Below are 18,999 nucleotides of genomic sequence, written 5' to 3' on the forward strand. Positions count from 1 at the left end.
GGAGGTATCTCGGGCGCGGGGTGCCGAGGACGTCGTGGGGAGATAGGTGTTCCGGAGATGGAGTTGACAGGGCCGAGACATGTGACAGTCGAAGCGTCACGTTCTGTGGTCTGAGACTGGGACCAGGCTGGTCACATGACGCGAGCGGGGGGGTTGTACTATGGTGTGATGCGAGATGAGGGGGCCTCACAGATCACGTACCAATGACGCATTCCCACCCGTTTTGGCAACTAGATTTCCGCTGGAAGATGCGATAGTTCCGGCAAAGGGGGCGGGTTCTCACGTCCTGGCAATTTCGCTTCCGTTCGGGGCGCTGCGGCTTCCGACCTCAGCCTTTCCCTGGGGTGGGGAAGAGACGCGATCCGGTGCGCATGCTCCAGTCTTTCCAGAGGGGGCGGGGCCGAGGCTACAGGAGAGGGCGGGGGGGGGAAAGAAAAGGGAATTCCAACCTGTGGAATCTTGGGGGTCCCCGAGGTCGGCTCCTTCCCTTTGAAACTGTGAATGGTGCCAGGGACAGAGCCTCTAGCGACTCTTGGGGGAGGGTTTGGGGTCTGCAGGGTGAGGGCGGAGGGGAGTGTCAGAGTGTGAGTTGGGTACGGGAGTTCCAAACTTAGAATCTTGAGGCCCGCCGGGCTCCGGCGCCGGCGAGAGGGATCTCGGGCCGCCATGCGGGACAGGACCCACGAGCTGAGGCAGGTGAGAATTTGGCGCAGCAGGGTTGGGGCCGGGTGGACGGGATGGCGTCTGCCGGAATGCAGGACTCCTGGTCCTCGGGGCCGGGAGGGATGACTGTGGGGTAGGAAGGTAAGTCCCGGAAGCCCGTGAGTTCTGCTGGGGGAGAGCAGTAGCAAGGAAGTGATGCCAGTGACCCCGGCCCTGGCAGGGGGATGACAGCTCGGACGATGAAGACAAGGAGCGAGTCGCGCTGGTGGTACACCCGGGTACTGCACGGCTGGGGAGCCCGGACGATGAGTTCTTCCAGAAGGTAAGAGGCTGGAATCTCAGCCAGGATTCACGAGGGGGCTGGAGGGCCCGAGAAGCAGAGCAGCCTGGAGCACCCCCCATATCTCCCTCAGCCCTCTCGGTCATCGTCCCCAGGTTCGGACAATTCGGCAGACTATCGTCAAGCTAGAGAATAAAGTCCGAGAGTTGGAGAAGCAGCAGGTCACCATCCTGGCCACGCCCCTTCCCGAGGAGAGTGAGTGAAACCCTGGGTGCAGAACGCATGCTCAACCAGAGGGCTTGTGGGGGTTGTAGTTCCACACAGGTGGTGGCCAGGGAGATTTGTTGAGGTAGAGGTTGCTATTTGGGCATCATGGCTTTCTCTTGTTTAGGCATGAAGCAGGACCTGCAGAACCTGCGCGACGAGATCAAACAGCTAGGGAGGGACATCCGCGCGCAGCTGAAGGGTGAGCTCCTAGGACCTCAGCCAGATACTTTCCTCTGATCCTGCCCAACTCCTGGTATATCTGGGGAGTGTGTGGTCCAGAGAGGCCAGTGATATATATCCAGGTCACACAGCAGGCCAAAGTCTAGAATCTCCATCTCCTGGCTTCCAGTCCAAAGTTCTTTCCACAGCATATGCCTGCCTCTCAGGTTCCCTTATTTATAATGAAACCATTTCCATTTGATCTTTGTCCAAGGCAGAGGTTAGCGTTGCTACCTTCAGGTCATTATCTACATATAACTGTATAGTCTGCCTTCCACATCCCAGGTTCTGCAAGGGTGGATTCATGCAACTGTGGATTGTGTAGTACTGTAGTATGCATTTATTTTCTTAAAAGTTGGGTATAAGTGGACCCACACAGTTGTGCAAGGATCATCTGTACTCCTACAATTCTTGCTGCCCAGTGTGTATTCTTTGGGCGGGAAGATGTGGGTTTTGTTAGGAACCTTCTCCAAACATGTGGGAATTCTCTGATGTATTTATTGCAAAGAAAAATATACTTTTGCCTGTCAGAGGCTCAGAAGTAGTCATTTTATGATGAATTTTATTAAAAAAAAAAAAAAAAAAAAGCCCTGTGGAGATATTGTATCTCTATTGTATGGCTGGGTGGCTGGGTCCCAGTCCCCAAATGAATTTCAGAAGCCAGAGGTCAAACCCCCTCCTCTACCAATACTTTTGTGTCTTTCCATAGCCATAGAGCCCCAGAAGGAGGAAGCTGATGAGAATTATAACTCCGTCAACACAAGAATGAGAAAAACCCAGGTGGGTTCATTATTCCCAGAAGTAGGACATTTCAGCAAGTGTTCAGTAGATCATTAGATGGCAGATGTAAGAAGGCAGGGCTCTTAGAGATCATTAAATCCAACCTGATGATTTTCCAAATGAGGAAACTAAGGCTCAGAGATAAAAAAAGGATTTACCTCAAGGTCAAGAACCCGGGTCTTCTGACTTCCAATCCATTATAACACCTTGCCTTCTTCTCCTCCATTCAGTGAGAAGTTGCTGAGACCCCAGACATGATCTGGGCTTGGCTGTAGGAGATATACTTTCTAGAAGCCAAGATGGGGAGTTAAGCTTGCATAGATGACAAAGACATTACTCAGGTAGGACTTGGTAGTTAATGACTCTGCCCAGGGAAAAAGAGGGTGCAGTCAAGTGACTAGGTGGTTCCCTACCCATGTGATGGGGACATCCTCTGCCCCAAGGACAGAATTCAAGAAGTTAGAAAGAGGAACTTCCCTGGTGTGTGTGTTGGGGGAAGGCCACAGTATCATCATCTTAATAAGGAGATTTGAAATGGTCTGAGCAGTATCCTCTGGGTGCCCAGAGAGGCATGGTTTGGAGTTCTTGGAGATCAGAGGTGGAGTAGGTGGGCCCAGAACTCAGCAAAGATCCCAGATTGAAGACTGAACAATTTGGGCTTTTTTTTTTTTTTTTTAATGGAAGAGAAGGAAAGAGTAGCTTTATTACTTTGCCAAACAAAGAGGGGAACACAGTAGGTTGGTGCCTCAAGAACTGCCCCCCCTACAATTTGGGCATCTTGAAAGGGTGCAGCTGAACCCAGGATAGCAGATGTGTCCTGGAAAAAAGGAACTCCAAGGAATGAGCAGATTTTAGACATCAGGAAAATGGACAAGCAGGGAAGGCATTTCCGGGGGGTGAGGGGTGAGGGGCTTGTGGTAGTCATTGTGTGAGAGGCTGAGTGCCCAGGTGGGCCTGCAAAATCTGGGCAGTCAGCTGACTGCCAGGTATCCTGGCACACCTTTAGTCTAAGCAGGGAGGGTGGTGTTCAGCCAGCATTCCACTAATATTCTTTGAGGGCCTACTGTATGCCAGACCCTTTTCTAGCTGTTTAGGAAACAGCTGTCAACAAATGATCTCTATCCTCATGGAGATTTCATTCCAGTGGGGAGAGAGAGTCACCATAATAAATCAGTCAATTATTGTAGAACATAGAAGTATTAAGGGAAAAGAGAAGAGGGATTGAGAACAGCGGGAGAAGGCAGATTCCAACAAGGTGGAGAAAACTTCCAAAGGTGACACTGGAACAAAGACTTCCAGGCTTCTGTGGGGCCTGAGCATTCTGGGCTGAAGAACTGGCAACTGCAGAGGCCTGACGTGGGGCTGTGTTCTGATCAGGGAGGAGTCAGGAGCCCACTGTGGCTGGAGGGAAGGAGAGAGGGAGACAGTGTGGGGACATAAAATGAGAGAGGGAAGGTGGGAAGGGGTGGGTCCTGTAGGGCCTTGTAGGCCCTGGGAAAGGCTATGGCTTTTACTTTGAGAGACCACGGGAGCCTTTCAAAGAGGTCAAGGCCACAGGTACCTCTGAGCTCATGCTCTTTGCTCATTGTACCCAAGGGGCTGCTGAGGCCCAGACCAGGCAGGGATCTGCCCAGGGGTCCCCAGCTTCTCTTCTCCCTCCTTAGCACGGGGTCCTGTCCCAGCAATTTGTGGAGCTCATCAACAAGTGCAACTTAATGCAGTCTGAATACCGGGAGAAGAACGTGGAGCGGATTCGGAGGCAGCTGAAGATCAGTGAGTTGTGGTGCCCATTGTGGTGCCCGGCACACAGGGTCAGCTGACCCAACCAGCTCTGAGCCTGGCCTTTTCCTTCACAGCAAATGCTGGAATGGTGTCTGACAAGGAGCTGGAGCAGATGCTGGACAGTGGGCAGAGCGAGGTGTTTGTGTCCAATGTGAGTGGCCCCCACCAGCCTCTCTCTGCTGGGCCCCCCATCCTCTCTGAGTCCTTTTTTTAAAAAATTATTTATTTATTTATTTTTAGCTGTGCTGGGTCTTCGTTGCTGTGCAGGCTTTTCTCTAGTTGCAGCAAGCAGGGGCTGTTCTCCAGTTGCGGTGCATGGGCTTCTCCTTGCAATGGCTTCTTTTGTTGTGGAGCACAGGCCCTACAGCCCGTGAGCTCAGTAGTTGTGGTTCTGGGGCTCTAGAGCACAGGCTCAGTAGTTGTGGCACACGGGCTTAGCTGCTCCGCAGCAGGTGGGATCTTCTTCCATCAGGGATCGAACTGGTATCTCATGCATTAGCAGGTGGGTTCTTTACCACTGAGCCACCAGGGAAGCCCTCCTGGCCTTTTTTCATGGAGGGAATCCTGAGGCCCAGAAGGGAACATATTAGCCTGCCTGGCATCCCTCATTAGGGCCTGGGCCCCAGTTCTAGGCCCGAGGGCTGCCCCAGAGCTGAACAGGAACTTCTAAACGTGCTGCTGATTTCCTTGTGACCTGTCCCATCACTCCTGTCCACTCTGCAGATACTGAAGGATACACAAGTGACTCGACAGGCCCTAAATGAGATCTCGGCCCGGCACAGCGAGATCCAGCAGCTGGAGCGCAGTATCCGTGAACTTCATGAGATTTTCACTTTTTTAGCCACTGAAGTGGAGATGCAGGTGGGTGCCTGAGGCTGCTGGCTGGGCTCGATCCAGTCCCCAGATGTGAGAGCATGTCATGACTGTCAGCCTGCTTCCACCCTTAGCCTCTTTCACCAAGGCTTTTGTTACCCTCCAGACTGGCCCTTACTTCTATCCTTAGCTGTGTTCCCAGATTTCATCCTCCTCAGTAGCTACTCCGATAATTACTGCTTTATACCTTGTACCCCATCCCTTGAACTGCAGCCCACACCACGTATGGCCCCAACCCTGGCTCCTCCTCCAGCAACAGAATCCATTCTTGTACACTTAAGAGCTCTTCAGTTGCCCCCTAGAGGGGCCTGCCTCCTAAAATGTAGACAAGGGTGGGGTGGGAGGTGGTATTCTTCCCCCGGCCCTTATCTCATGATAAAGGGAGCTTCCAGGTCCATCTGGGAGGAGCTGACCCCAGTGCCCTTTTGCAGCTGGGAGTCCTGGGGGAGAGATTTCACTCTGTAGGAGTCCAGGATCTGAAGGCTGGTGGTACTGTGAGGAGGCAGCGATAGGGAGGGCTTCCCAGCAGCTGGGAGCCAGGCCTAAAGAACAAGGGACTTCAGACAGGTTTGCGAGGGGACAAAAGATCACCCTCTGTGAAAACATATGAGCCATTCAAGGTGCTCCGCTCCCAGCCAGCACTGCGAGTAGAAATTGTATGGGGCGAGGGTGCAGGACAGAAGGGAGCATACGGTAGGAGGGAGCCTGGAAGCCATCCCCAGGCGTGTGGACTTCTGTCACATGCGGTCCTGTCCCCACCTCTTCCTTAGTGCACCGTTTTCTGCCAGGAGTGTCCTTCAGTCCTCTGGATGGGGTGGGCAGAGGAGCTGCTGGGCCTTCCGCCCCCAGTCATTCCTTCCTGCCTGAACCGCCTCCTCTTCCGAGCAGGGGGAGATGATCAACCGGATTGAGAAGAACATTCTGAGCTCAGCAGACTATGTGGAACGTGGGCAGGAACATGTCAAGGTGGCCCTGGAGAACCAGAAGAAGGCGCGCAAGGTGAGCCTCCGCCCTTCCCCCCGCCACCCCTCCCCCCGGGTGGCCCTCCCTCCACTCCTGAGTTTCCCTGACACCCACCCCCCCTACCCTGCTTCCTCTCCCACAGAAGAAAGTCTTTATTGCCATCTGTCTGTCCATCACTGTCCTCATTCTGGTGGTCATCATTGTCATCTCCACGTTGGTTTGACAGTGCCGCATATTCTTGGTGAAATACCGTGGGCCTGCCCCCTGGCCTGCCCCATACCCGACCCCAGCCTTTTCTCCTCTCAGACCCTCTTCTGCCGCCTTCCCTTGCAGACACTAAGAGCACCAGGGACCCAGGGTCTGCCTTCTCTCCCAGCAGCTGGGGGTGGGCTGGACAGAGCCTCCAGCCAGACCCCTTCCTCACAGTGGCCTTGTGCAGAGGGGCAGACAGTTCTTCTGGGGTCGGCAGCCACTCATCCATGGGGGCCTCACCCCTGGGTCACAGTGCCTGGGGGCAGGCCTGCAGTGTCCTGTTTGGCAGAGACATGTAGTTTTGTAAGAAATTAAAAAAAAAAAACAAAAACCTTGGAGATTCCCCTGTGCACGCGTGTCCTTGAAAAGTTTGGTCCAGGGCCTTCAGGTATCCAGCCTGCTCACCTCCCCGCCACCCTGGGGGACAGACCCAGCCCAGGCAGACTCAAATCAGACTGTCTCAGGTGACCACGCCAGGCTGGCAGCGCCCTTCTACTCTCCCATGAAAATGGGTGGGGCCTGGAAGAGATGACACCCACATGTGGCTCAGTACTGTCCCTGGGGAAAGAGCATTGTGAGGACCTAAGCCCAAAACAGTGAGGCTGAGCCAGGCCAGGCTGAGACACAGAGGGATGTGTGTGTGGCGTCTATGGGCATTCCTGAGGCCAAGAAGAAGGGGCATTCCTGAGGCCAAGCAGAAGAGGCACTCTGAAAAAGGAACTGAGTCTGTTCCTTTGGATACAGTGGACAAGGAAGGGCCTGTCCCAGAGGTGGCCATATTTGAGTCCAATGGGAAGCAGGGAGTCCAATGGCTAGTTACAGGAAGAATCAGTGAAGAGATTGCCAGGCAGAGGGTTCAACAGGCCAGGCCTTGTGCTCAGAAAAAAGCATTGCCTTTTCTTTTCTTTGTATTCATTTATTTAATTTACTTATTTTTGACTGTGCTGGGTCTTTGTTGCTGCTCCTAGGCTTTCTCTAGTTGCCATGAGCAGGGGCTACTCTCTAGCTGTGGTGCACCGGCTTCTCTCTGGGGCTTCTCTTGTGGAGCACAGGCTCCAGGGTGCCAGGGCTTAGTTGCCCCGAAGCATGTGGGATCTTCCCAGACCAGGGATCAAACCCGTGTTTCCTGCATTGGCAGGCGGATTCTTAACCACTGGACCAAGGGAAGTCCCTATTTATTTTTTAAATTAATTTTTATTGGAATATAGTTGCTTTACAATGTTATACTGTACAGCAAAGTGAATCAGCTGTATGTGTACGTTTATCCCCTCTGTTTTAGATTTCTTTCCCATTTAAGGTCACTACAGAGCAAAGAATAGGGTTTCCTGAGCTATGCAGTAGGTTCTCTTAGTTATTTTATACATAGTAACAATAGTGTAACAATAGTGACCGGGAAGCCTGGCGTGCTGCAGTCCATGGGGTGCAAAGAGTTAGACCCGACTGAACAACTGAACAAAACCCCAAAACAATAGTGTATATATGTCAGTGCCAATCTCCCAGTCACCCGCCCACCGCTCCCTCTCCCCACTTGGTGTGGCATTGCCTTTTATATAAGAGTTCAGATTAGAGAGGGAGGCACTCAGAATCAGCCCACACCTTGTTTCTCAGGGGTCTTGTGGCTGAAGCGGATAGAGGAGGCCGAGGAGCCGAGTTTCTATGATTCACCTGAGTTCCAGACTCCAGCTCGAAATTTCTAAAAGTTCCAAGACCCATGCCTGGTTTCTGGAGCTGGATGTAGCGCCTGTTTCCAGAAACTTGGTTTCAGGGCTCCTGCCTCCGAAGCCTGGTAGGAATGGGGGAGGGCCTGACCCCTGACCAAGGTTTGGGGGCGGGGTTCCAGCCGCCTTGTCCCATCCCACCTTCGATCCCACTGGTTGCCGCTGCTGCTCCTGGCTGCCCAGCTGTATCGTTTGCTTCGGCCGCCAAGTATGGGGTACACACGTGGGCGCCGGGGCGACGCGAGCCAAGGAAGGGATGGGCCAGTGGAAGTTGGTGCAGACTCGGACCCAGCTCCTGGAACCGGGCTGGGGGAGGGACCAGGGGCCGGGATTGGGCCGCAGTGGCGTGCGATCGGACCTGCCCGGCTTCCTCCCGAAGCTGGGCGCCCTCCTGCAGCGCCTCCCTGTGGCCCGGAAGCGGCGGTTGCGCGGGGCCTGCGCCAGGTCCGAGGGGTACACTTGGTACCGAGCTTACGGGGCGTGGCTGAGGGGTTGGCCGGGCTGACACTTGGAAAACGGACCGTTCGGATTGGCCAGCGGACCTAAATGTTGTTCCTGAAGAGCATCAGGATTGGTCCGCAGGGCGTCCTGAAGGAGTGAGCATCCGGAATTAAACTGCAATTAGGTGTGGGCGGGGCCTCAGAGCGAGACCTCAGTCGCACCGAAAAGCGATTGGATCACACAGCGCAAGGGGCGTGATCAAACGCCTAATAAGGCGGAAGGGGGCTGGCCTGGGAGAGACCCGTGAGGGTAGGGGCTCAGGACCTCACGTGAGAAGGCGTGGCCGGGTCCCGCCCCCTAGCAGCCGGAACTTGCGGCTGCTAGAGATTCCGGGAGTGTACCTACGCGTTAGTCCTGCTTGAGGTCCTGTGTCCCGTGTACAGAAGAAACTAGACGCCTGCAGGAAGAAGCCCTCGTTTTTAGCAGCGTGCAAACACTCTAGATGTCCACCCAATGGGGAAACTGCGAGACCGGATGGATGCTGCCTCAGTAGAAGACTGATTTGGACTCTGGGCTTCCATGATTCTCCACTCTCCATCTCTTCCCCTACGGCCTGCTTCTTCAGCGGAATCCTGTCCTGTTGGTCGCCTTTATCCACTCTCTCACTTTTCTGCCTTCAGAATCAACTGAAGTTGCAACCCGTGGCGCCTACCGGGATCTGACAGAGACTGTCAAACCGACGCGGAGATTGCCACGTCTACGCAGCTGGGTGTCCACGTAGGGCATGTGCCTTCTGCTTGGCAGTGCTGGACAGCGCCACCCCCGAGAGGCTGCTTACTTGTCTCAGGACGCCATCCAGAACTTCTCAGAAGAGTTGGCTAGACGGCCGAGCAAGGGCTCGGATGGCGGGTTCAGTAATTTGAATTTTTCCGATGGGCTGTGGGGACCCATGGAAGGTTTCTGAACAGGTGAGTGGCAGGTTTGGAGCAGACCTAGTAGGCAAGTGGACCCAGGCACTGGAGCTTTTACAAGTTCCCTTGTGTATACCCCTTCTGTGAGGGAAACCAACCTGAGTGAGGGGCTATGGGAAAATTTTTTCACTGAAAAGTTGGGTGCTGTCAGCCCAACTTTTAAGGAACACCGTCTGCGTGAATTGTGGCTTTTCCAAATCCATCTTGTATCACAACCTTTCAGCTGCAGCCTTCTCCACTTATTCCTCACCCACTGAATATTTCATGGTTCAGATTCTTAAGAAAAGAGACCTGATTGGTTTAGGTCAGGCTACATTGACCTACTTGGGAATTGTTTACCTTGAGTCAAGATTTTACCCTTGACCAAGGTGTATGCCTGGAGAATCCCAGGGACAGAGGAACCTGGTGGGCTACAGTTCATAGGGTCGCAAAGAGTTGAACACGACTGAAGTGACTTAGCGCATACACAGGATGTATGAGAGATGTTACAAGGTACAAAATGCGTCCGCACAGTGTGTGTGAAGGAAGAATGGATGAACTCAGTGATTGACGTTTCTGGTACAGCCCTGTAGTAGATTATATTGCTGTTCCACATATATGCTGTTCTTCCTATTGGGCCCCTCACGTAAGGAGGATTATACATTCATGCCCACTTACAATAGGCTTGGCTATATAACATGCTTTGGAATCTGAGTAGATATTAAGACACCACTTCCAAGTAGAAGCTTTAAGCACCAGTGAGTAGTCTGGCAGTTTCCCATCTCTTTTTCCTCTGCCACGAACCTGTCAATTGCCAGATGAAGACTTCTTCAGCCTGGACCCCAGAATTAACAGGACATGAAGCTGATCTGTAGCTCACCTGTAAAATGAGGTGTGATGTAAATGAGAAACTTCTCCTGCTGGAAGCCACTGATATTTGGAGGTTGGTTTTTACCAAATTATCATAAGTCTAGTTCAGCTGTTACAGAACTAGTACCCAGAAGTGAGACGTTGCTACAATAAAAAGAAAAACCTGAGTTGTGTGTCATTAACTTTGGATCTGGACAGTGGCTGGCTGGTGAGGAAACTAGCATTGGAAGTTGCAAAGATGGTGATGTGTGTTATGTAATGGTGAAGCATTTGTTTAAACTGTAAGCTGGAAATAGAACTAAGAGTACAAATAATGTCCAACTGAGTTTAGAGATTTAGGCCAAAAAATGGGGAAAGAGAATATTGGTAGCATGCCCTGGTTGCTGTTGGGTGCATCTGACAAGTTACTATAAGAAAAATGACTCAGAAAATAATTGGCCACTTTTTAAGCAGAAATGGAAGAGAATATAGAAACTCCAGGCAAATGATTAAAAAAAAAAATGCATTTTTGGCTCTGCTGTGCAGCATACAGGATCTTAGTTCCCCTACCAGGGATTGAACCTGTGCTCCCTGCATTGTGAGTGAAGAGTCCCAGGGAATTCCCTGATCCAAATTTTTAACCAGTGAAAGATGCAACTGACAAGACCCTTAAGCCACAAAGTTTCATTAAAACTCATCTTTGTGGGACTTCCTGGGTGGTCCAGTGGTTAAGTCTGCAATTCCAAGGCAGGGGGCATGAGTTCAATCCCTAATCAAGGAACTAAAATTCTACATGCTTCAGAGCAACTAAGCCTGCAAGCCACAACTACTGGCACCATGCGCTCTGGAGCTAATCCCCAGCAAAGAAAGATTCCGCATGATGCAAGGAAGGTCCCTTGGGCTACAACTAAGACCTGGCTCAGGCAAATAAATAAAATGAACAAATAAATAGTAAAAATAAACAAACAGTCAAGACATCTCCAAACCAGGATATGTGTTATTAAAAAATTAATCAGTGTGTTGTGACAAAAAATTACAGGGGCTGTTCTAAAAGATAGTCAGGAATGGCTTCTTAGGGAAGGTGACTAATTCAAAGAGCAGAACTGACAGCTCAGAAAGCAGAATAAAACCATGGAGGATTGTTTTTAGGCCTGGAAAGCTAAAGAAATTTGCTCAGCTGGTTTTTGAAATTGCTTTGGATTAGTCACTCCTTTTTGCTTTCCATTTCTCCTCTTTTTTAACCAGAATGTCTATTTCTATCACCTGATGCAATTCCCGGGCTTCCCTGGTGGCTCAGTGGTAAAGAATTTGCCTGCCAGTGCAGGAGACACAGGTTCAATCCCTGGGTCAGGAAGATCCCCTGGAGAAGGAAATGGCAGCACACTCCAGTACTCTTGTCTGGGAAATCTCATGGACAGGAGCCTGGCAGGCTACAGTCCATGGGGTTGAAAAAGAGTGGGACACAACTTAGAGACTAAACAACAAAAAATGCATGTCCTAGGATTGCATGTTGGAGTACATGACTTGTTTCATTCTTTTTCTTTTTTGGTGGCATGGCACAACATGTGAGATATTCATTCCCCAATCAGGGATTGAACCTAAGCCCCCTGCATTGGAAGCACAGAGTCTTAAGCACTGGACTGCCATGGGAGTTCCCATGACTTGTTTTTTTTTTTAGATTCATAGGTCCACAGATGGGAGGAATTGTACTCCAGAATGGATTATACCCAGAGCCTCATCTGCATCTAATTTAGATAATGAGATTTGGGACTTTTGGTTTGATGAGATTTATGAGATTTTTTTTTTTTTTTTTTTTTACTCTGACTTGATGCTGCCATGGGATGAGACTTTTAGGGACCTTGGGAGGAAGTAAATGCATTTTGCTTGTGGGACAGATGTGCACCTTTGAGGCCTAGAAGGTGAACTGTGGTAAGGAGAATAATGGCCCCCAAAGATTCCATGCCCTAATCTCTATGAATGTTATGTGCCAAAAAGGACTTTGTAGATGTAATTAAGTTCACCAATCAGTTGAGACAGGGAGATTGTCCTGAATTATTCATATGGGCCAAATGTAATCATATGAGCTCTTAAAAGCTGAGAAGCTTCTCCAGCTAGCTACAGAAGAGGAAGACAGAAGTCAGAGAAATTTGAAGCAGGAGGACTCAATGCACCATTGCTGACCTTGAAGAGGGAAGAGCTCCTAGCCAGGGAATATAGACAGCCTATAGAAACTGAGAACAAACCTCTGGCTGACAGCCTACAAAGAAACAGGGACCTTAGTACTACAGGCAAATGGAACGGAATTCTGTTAATACCCCCAGGTGAGTCTGGAAGTGGATTCTATGCCAGAGCCTCCAGATAAAAGCTCACATTGGGCAAGACCTTGACTTCAGCCTTGTGAGACACTAAGTAGAAGCCCAGTCAGAGCCTGGACTTCTGAACCTACAGAACCATAGTATAAGAAATAGATGTTGTTTTCAAGATGTTAAGTTTGTGGTCATTTATTATGCAGCAATAGAAACAGCAAGATTTGAGCGGAGATGTGAAAGAACAGAAAACATCATGGGCAAATTTAGGGTGATGGGTTCCATCACCAGGAAAGAGCAAGTGCAAAGTTTCCATGACGGAGAAGAAACAAATCAACAGAAGGTCAGCATGGCTGGAGCCTGCTGAGTGTAAGGAACAGGTAAGAGATTAGTCAGAACTGGGATAGGACTTGAATGGAAGGCAGGCTCCAGGGAGAGGGATTTTTGTTGAAGTGGGCTGTCTGTGTCTGTGCTAAGTTGCTTCAGTTGTGTCTGATTCTTTGAGACCCTATGAACTGTAGCCTGCCAGGCTCTTCTGTCTATGGGATTCTCCGGGCAAGAATACTGGAGTGGGTTGCCATGCTCTCCTCCAGGGATCAAACCTGAGACTCTTATAGTCTCCTGCATTAGCAGGCGGGTTCTTTACCACTAGCACCATTTGGGAGGCCTGAGAGTGGGTTATGCATAAGTAACTGAGAACAAGTCACCAAATTTCCTTGGTTGAATACAGAATCACTGCCCCACCTACAGAGCCTGCTGCCTTCCCTGCTTTGGCCCTGGTGCTAGAGTTTTCTCCTGTGAGGAATTCTAATTTATCCAGCCACTTGGCTGGGGAGGGGATGATGACTGCAATCCATAATAAGGAGTGATGTCAGCTATTGCCCTAGCAGCGGGGGCTATGATTTTGCATTCCCAAGATGCATTCACTACCTGGAACAGTCCTGGCAGAGTCAGGGGATTAAAGGAAGTTGGGACAGAAGAAAAGTGAGGGCCAGAAGTCAGACTGTCTGGAATTATCCAGATAATGGGGACAAAGACATCACAAGAAAAGAAAACTTCAGCTCACTATTTCTTACGAACATAGATGTAAAAGTCCTCAACAAAATACTGGCAAACAAAATCCAGCAATATATAAAAATGACTCTACAAGTGAGGTTTATCGCAAGAATGCAAGGTTGGTTTAACATCTGAAAATCAGTTAATGTAGTAATAATAAAGACTATTAATAGAATAAAGGACAAAAACCTTTTGGTCATCTCAATAGACACAGAAAATACATTTGACAAAATCCAACAACTTTGATTTTTAAAAAAGCTTAAGAAACTAGGAATAAGAGGGAATTCCCATAACTTGCTAATTATCAAAAGGCATCTATGAAAAAGTCACAGCTAACATCATACTTAAATGATGATAGACTGGATGTTTTCCCCTCCACAGACCCAGGATGTCTGCTCCCATCATGTCTGTTTAACACTGTAAAAATAAACACAATAGAAATAAATAAAAGGCATCTGGATTGGAAAAGAAGAACTAAACAACCTCATTTTACAGATGACATGATTTTGTATATAAAAAGTCCTTAGGAATTCATATACACAAAAAAGTTAGAGCTAATAAACCAGCTCAGCACTCTTGAAAAAGAGTGGGACACAACTTAGAGACTAAACAACAAAAAATGCATGTCCTAGGATTGCATGTTGGAGTACATGACTTGTTTCATCTTTTCTTTTTTGGTGGCATGAAATATAGGAACAAAATATGAAATATTTTGGTTGTAGAATAGAGGAACAGTGTACAGAAATCTATTGTATTTCTCATCACTAGCAATGAGCAATCCAAAAAAGAAAACAATTCCATTTACAATAGCAACAAAAGGAAAAAATACTTCTATATAAATTTAACAAAAGAAATGTAAGACTTATACTCCTGAAAACTATAAAACACTGTTGAGAGAAATTAAAATCTAAATAAAATTTAAAACTCCCAAATGTTCATGGGTCAAAAGATTTGATATTGTCAAGATGACAATACTCCTCAAATTGATCTACGGAGGCAGTGCAATCCCTATCAGAATCCCAGCCAGTTTCCTTTTCTTTTTTGCAAAAGTTGACAAGTTGATCCTAAAATTCATATGGAAATGCAAGGGATCTAGAAAAACAAAAATAATTTTGAAAGAAGAACAAGTTGGAAGACTCACATGTCCTGATTTAAAATTTTACTACCAAGCTACAGTAAGCAAAACAGTGTGATACTGGCATAAAGAATGATATATACCCAGGGAATAAAATTGAGAGTCTAGAAATAAACCCTCATATTTATAGTCAGTTTACTTTCAACAAGGAAGTCAAGACAACTCAATGGAGAAAGAATAGTCTTTTCAACAAATGGAACTGGGATAGTTGGATATCATATGCAGAAGAATGAAGTTGGACCTTTACTTCAAACCATATACAAAAATTAACTCAAAGTGGATCAAAAATCTGAACAGAAGAGCTTTTAGCTATAAAAACTTAAAATTTATTAAAAAAAACTTTTATGCATTTTAAACTTTTAAGTTTATAACTAAGTTATAAACTTTGTAAATGTTTCTAAAACTCTAAGATGAAAACAAAGACATAAATCTTCATGACCTTGAATTAGAAAATGGGTTATTAGATAATGGCTTTCAAAACACAGGCCTGTGGAGAAGGAAATGGCAAACCACTCCAGTATCCTTGCCTGGAAAGTCCCATGGACAGAGGAGCCTGGTGGGCTACAGTCCATGGGGTCCCAAAGAGTTGGGCACTCTTTAATTTTGTGTAGGGAAGGGAAAATGTCTGCCACTTGCAGCTTATTTCTTCTTGCTGCTTGGGGACCTCTGGCCTTGCTACCTGTTACCCTCTCACTGCTGCCTGCTTGTTTAAATAAAGTTTTGTTGGAACTCAAAAAAAAAAAAAAAAAAAAACCCACAGGCCTGAGTGTGTGGCGCTAAATGGCTTTAGTTGTCTCTGACTCTTTATGACCCCATGGACAGTAACCTCTGTCCATGGGATTCTCCAGGCAAGAACACTGGAGTGGGTTGCTGTGCCCTCCTCTGGGGATCTTCCCAACCCAGGGATCAAACCCATGTCTCTGAAGTCTCCTGCATTGGCAAGCGGGTTCTTTACCACTAATGCCACATGGGAAGTCCCTCTCAAAGCACAAGCAATAAGAAAAAGAATAGACAATTTGGACATCCTCAAAATTAAAAATATGCTTCAAAGGGTACCATCAAGAAAGTAAAAAGACAACCCACCCAATGGAAAGGAATTTTTGCAAATCATAAAGAACTTGTATCTGGAATACATAAGTCTTACCACTCAACAGAGTCAATCCAGTGAAAACAATGGGCCAAGGACTTGAACAGACATTTATCCAAAGATGATATACAGATGCCCCATAAGTGCATGAAGAGATCCTCAACATCATTTTCCACCAGGGAAAAACACATCAAAACCACGAATTTACACCTACTAGGAGGGCTGTAATAAAAAAGATAATAACAACTGTTGATGAAGATGTGGAGAAATTGGAACATTCATGCCTTGTTGGTGGGAATATAAAATGGTGCAGTCACTTTGGAAAACTGCCTGACAGTTGGTCAAATGGTTAAACATACAGTTACCATATGATCCAGCAATTCTATCCCTAGATATATACACAGAGAATTTAAAAAGATGTCCACACAAAAACTTGTACATGAATGTTCACAGCAGCATTACTCATAATAGACCAAAATGGAAACCCAAATGTCATTCAGCTGATGAATGGATAAACAGAGTAGTATAGCCATACAATGGAATATTATTTGACAATAAAAAGGAAAGAAGATCTGATCAAACTATCAATACAACATGGATGAGCCTTGAGAATGTTATGCTAAGTAAAAGAATTGGTCACAAAAGACCACATATTGTATGACTACATTTACATGAAATGTCCACAACAGGCAAATCTAGAGAGACTGAAAGCAAATGATCCATTGCCTAGAGCTGAGGGTAAAGGATTGTCAGGGAATGGGGGCTTGGGATCAATAGGAAGTGACAGCTATGGAGTTTCTTTTAGGGGGGTATGAAAATATTCTAAAATTAGATCGTGATGATTGCATAACTCTGTGAATATACTAAAAACCCCCGAATTATATACTTCAGACAGGTTAATTGTAGGGTATATTAATTTTTTTTTTAGTTTTACCAGTATATTGCTACCAATCCATCTCCCTCCACCCTCCTCATGTGTGCACGTGCTCAGTCACGTAACACCATAGACTGCAGCCCCGCCCCTCCCCCCCCCCCCCCCCAGGCTCCTCTGTCCATGGGCTTTTCCAGGCAAGAATACTGGAGTGGACTGCCATTTCCTTCTCCATGAATTTTATTTTAATAACACTGTTAATTTTTTTGAAAGTCAGATTGAGTCCTCAGGGAGCAGGAACTTTGGTATAGGATGCTGGGGGTGTCAGAGAAGGGGGCCCAAGGGATGGGCGGATTGTCTGGGCCCAGAAAGGGAGCAGGAGTTGTGCATCTCTTCTAAACATTCAGGGAACCCACTCCATCCTTCATTGTAGACACATAGCCAGGGAGATCTATCGATTAGTGTATATGGTATCTTTGTGTATGTGTGTATATGTACACGTGCTCACTTGTGCCCAATACTCTTTGTGACCCCATGAACTGGAGCCCACCAGTCTCCTCTGTCCACAGGATTTTCCAGGCATGAATGCTAGACTGGGTTGCCATTTCCTACTCCGGGGGATCTTCCTCACCCAGGGATGGAAACTGCCTCTTGAGTCTCCTGTTTGATAGATGATTTTTTTTACCACTGTGCCACCTGGGAAGCCCATATGGTATCTTTACAAGAATATATTTTTAAAAGGTGCCACCCCAACCCCCAAGATAAAGCATCTTGCTCGAGTTCAAAAATCAAGTCAGTAGTAAACAAAAGTTCTCCTGCTTTCAATCTCCCCATCTGATGTCTGTTTCTTTCCTGGACCCTTAGACTTTGATCCCAGCCTGGACAGAAAGGAGGCCCAGGGACAGTGCTTATCCTGCTCTGGGTGTGAGTATGGCCAGTGAGTGTCCTTGGTCAAACTGGTGCCCTCTTTCTGCAGCCATTACACCCTGGTCCCTGCTGTTGCCACGCGGCCCCCTTGTTCTGCTATGGAGAATGGACGTGAGGTCCCTGACACTAAGGTGATACCTACTACTTCTGCTTCAGGTGCTGGAGGGAGCCTGAACACCACATTTCCTAAGGCTGCCAACTTGGTGGCCCCCAAGTCTACAGGTGACAGTGTGGAAAGGAGGATCTGGTTCACTGTGACCTTTGGCTTTGGTTTGTCTTATAATTGTGAAAGGCCCTAGGAGTTGGAATTTATAGTTCAGAATCAGTTCCTGAGTATCCTTCTAGAAATACTGTGCTGCTGCTGCTGCTGCTAAGTCGCTTCAGTTGTGTCCGACTCTACAACCCCATAGATGGCAGCCCACCAGGCTCCGCCGTCCCTGGGACTCTCCAGGCAAGAACACTGGAGTGGGTTGCCACTGCCTTCTCCAATGCAGGAAAGTGAAAAGTGGAAGTGAAGTCGCTCAGTCGTGTCCGACTCTGTGACCCCGTGGCCTGCAGTCCACCGGACTCCTCCGTGCACTTGGATTTGAGCGCTTACGAGTAATTCGGCCCAAATGGGAGAATACTAACCACACTGCTGTGCACTTTTTCATTTGACTTTTTTTTTGGATATTATTCAACGACACAGATTGACAAGTCTAATTTTTTAAAAACTGTTGCATAATATATTTTACAGTGGCTTTTAGACCTTTGCAATGGACATAGAGGGTGTTCCCAGTCATCACATATTTTGCTGCACTGAACAATCTTTCATTTTCAGTTTTGTCACAGAATTGGAAAAAGATATTTGTGGTGTAAATTCTTTGAGGTGTATTTGCTGAGTCGAAAAGTGTATGCTTTTTTTTTTTTTGGCTGTGCTGCATGGCTTGTGGGGTCTTAGTTCTCCAATCAGGGATCAAACCCATGCCCTCTGCACTGGAAGTGAGGGGTCTTAACCACTGGACCGCCAGGGAAGTCCTTTTACTTTTTAAAAAATGTGTTTGCTTGCTTCTTTTTTCCTCTTCCAGTTTTACTGAGATATGACATACAGCACTGTGTTTAAGGTGTACAGCATAATGATCACATACATCACAAAGCATTTAACTTTTGATAAACATCAAATCATCTTTCCAAGAGGCTGTACCAATTTACACTGTAGGGCCTCATTTTTGTTTTTCCATTTTTGGTCTTTGAAAAATTAGTGTTAATTATCACCTCCAGTTTTTAAAAATATATATTGCACAGGAATTTAGGATTTTCAAGTTCTGTTAAAAATATCCTTTTGAATGGCAATGAACTTAAAGATTAAACTGAGAATCAACAGCTTTTAATAGTATCTTTCCATTCAGGTACATGGTATATCTTCATTCAGTTAGGTCTTATATCCTTCAGGATAGAGATGCCATTTTCTTCATGTAGGATTTGTGTTTTTTGTGTGAGCTTTATTTCTTTGTAGTTTATGGGTTTTGTTGTTATTGAGAATGGGACTCCAAGTATATTTTCTAGTCTGTTATTATAATTTATAGGAAATATAATAACTT

At 47.3% G+C, this 18,999-nt stretch overlaps 1 protein-coding gene across 8 annotated transcripts; it reads left to right on the top strand.

The window, feature by feature from the left end:
• Nucleotides 1-428: 428 nt before the first annotated feature.
• On the top strand, nucleotides 429-18,784 carry STX4 (syntaxin 4). 8 transcript variants are annotated; one of them, XR_011564071.1, is made up of 12 exons: nucleotides 429-696; nucleotides 884-985; nucleotides 1,099-1,198; nucleotides 1,335-1,409; nucleotides 2,139-2,209; nucleotides 3,874-3,982; nucleotides 4,066-4,142; nucleotides 4,715-4,852; nucleotides 5,753-5,863; nucleotides 8,919-9,206; nucleotides 12,550-12,723; nucleotides 17,469-18,784. XR_011564071.1 is itself a non-coding variant. In XM_019988014.2 (10 exons), the coding sequence occupies exons 1-10, from the start codon at nucleotides 667-669 to the stop codon at nucleotides 8,958-8,960; spliced, it is 855 nt and encodes a 284-aa protein (XP_019843573.2). In that variant the 5' UTR covers nucleotides 429-666; the 3' UTR covers nucleotides 8,961-10,225. The 8 variants fall into 8 exon arrangements, 3 of the variants coding, with proteins under 3 accessions (XP_019843573.2, XP_070636040.1, XP_019843571.2); XR_011564070.1 differs by having other exon boundaries at nucleotides 12,550-18,784; XR_002183705.2 differs by lacking the exon at nucleotides 12,550-12,723 and having other exon boundaries at nucleotides 17,357-18,784.
• Nucleotides 18,785-18,999: the final 215 nt, after the last annotated feature.

This window comes from Bos indicus, chromosome 25, assembly GCF_029378745.1.
Source record: "Bos indicus isolate NIAB-ARS_2022 breed Sahiwal x Tharparkar chromosome 25, NIAB-ARS_B.indTharparkar_mat_pri_1.0, whole genome shotgun sequence".
Classification (NCBI taxonomy): domain Eukaryota; kingdom Metazoa; phylum Chordata; class Mammalia; order Artiodactyla; family Bovidae; genus Bos; species Bos indicus.

Excerpts from the sequence above, each read along its gene's own strand:
- STX4 (XM_019988012.2), top strand. The coding sequence starts at position 667 with ATGCGGGACAGGACCCACGAGCTGAGGCAG. Across the intron at positions 4,143-4,714 it reads GCGAGGTGTTTGTGTCCAAT|ATACTGAAGGATACACAAGT; the intron begins GTGAGTGGCCCC and ends TCCACTCTGCAG. Across the intron at positions 4,853-5,752 it reads CCACTGAAGTGGAGATGCAG|GGGGAGATGATCAACCGGAT; the intron begins GTGGGTGCCTGA and ends TCTTCCGAGCAG.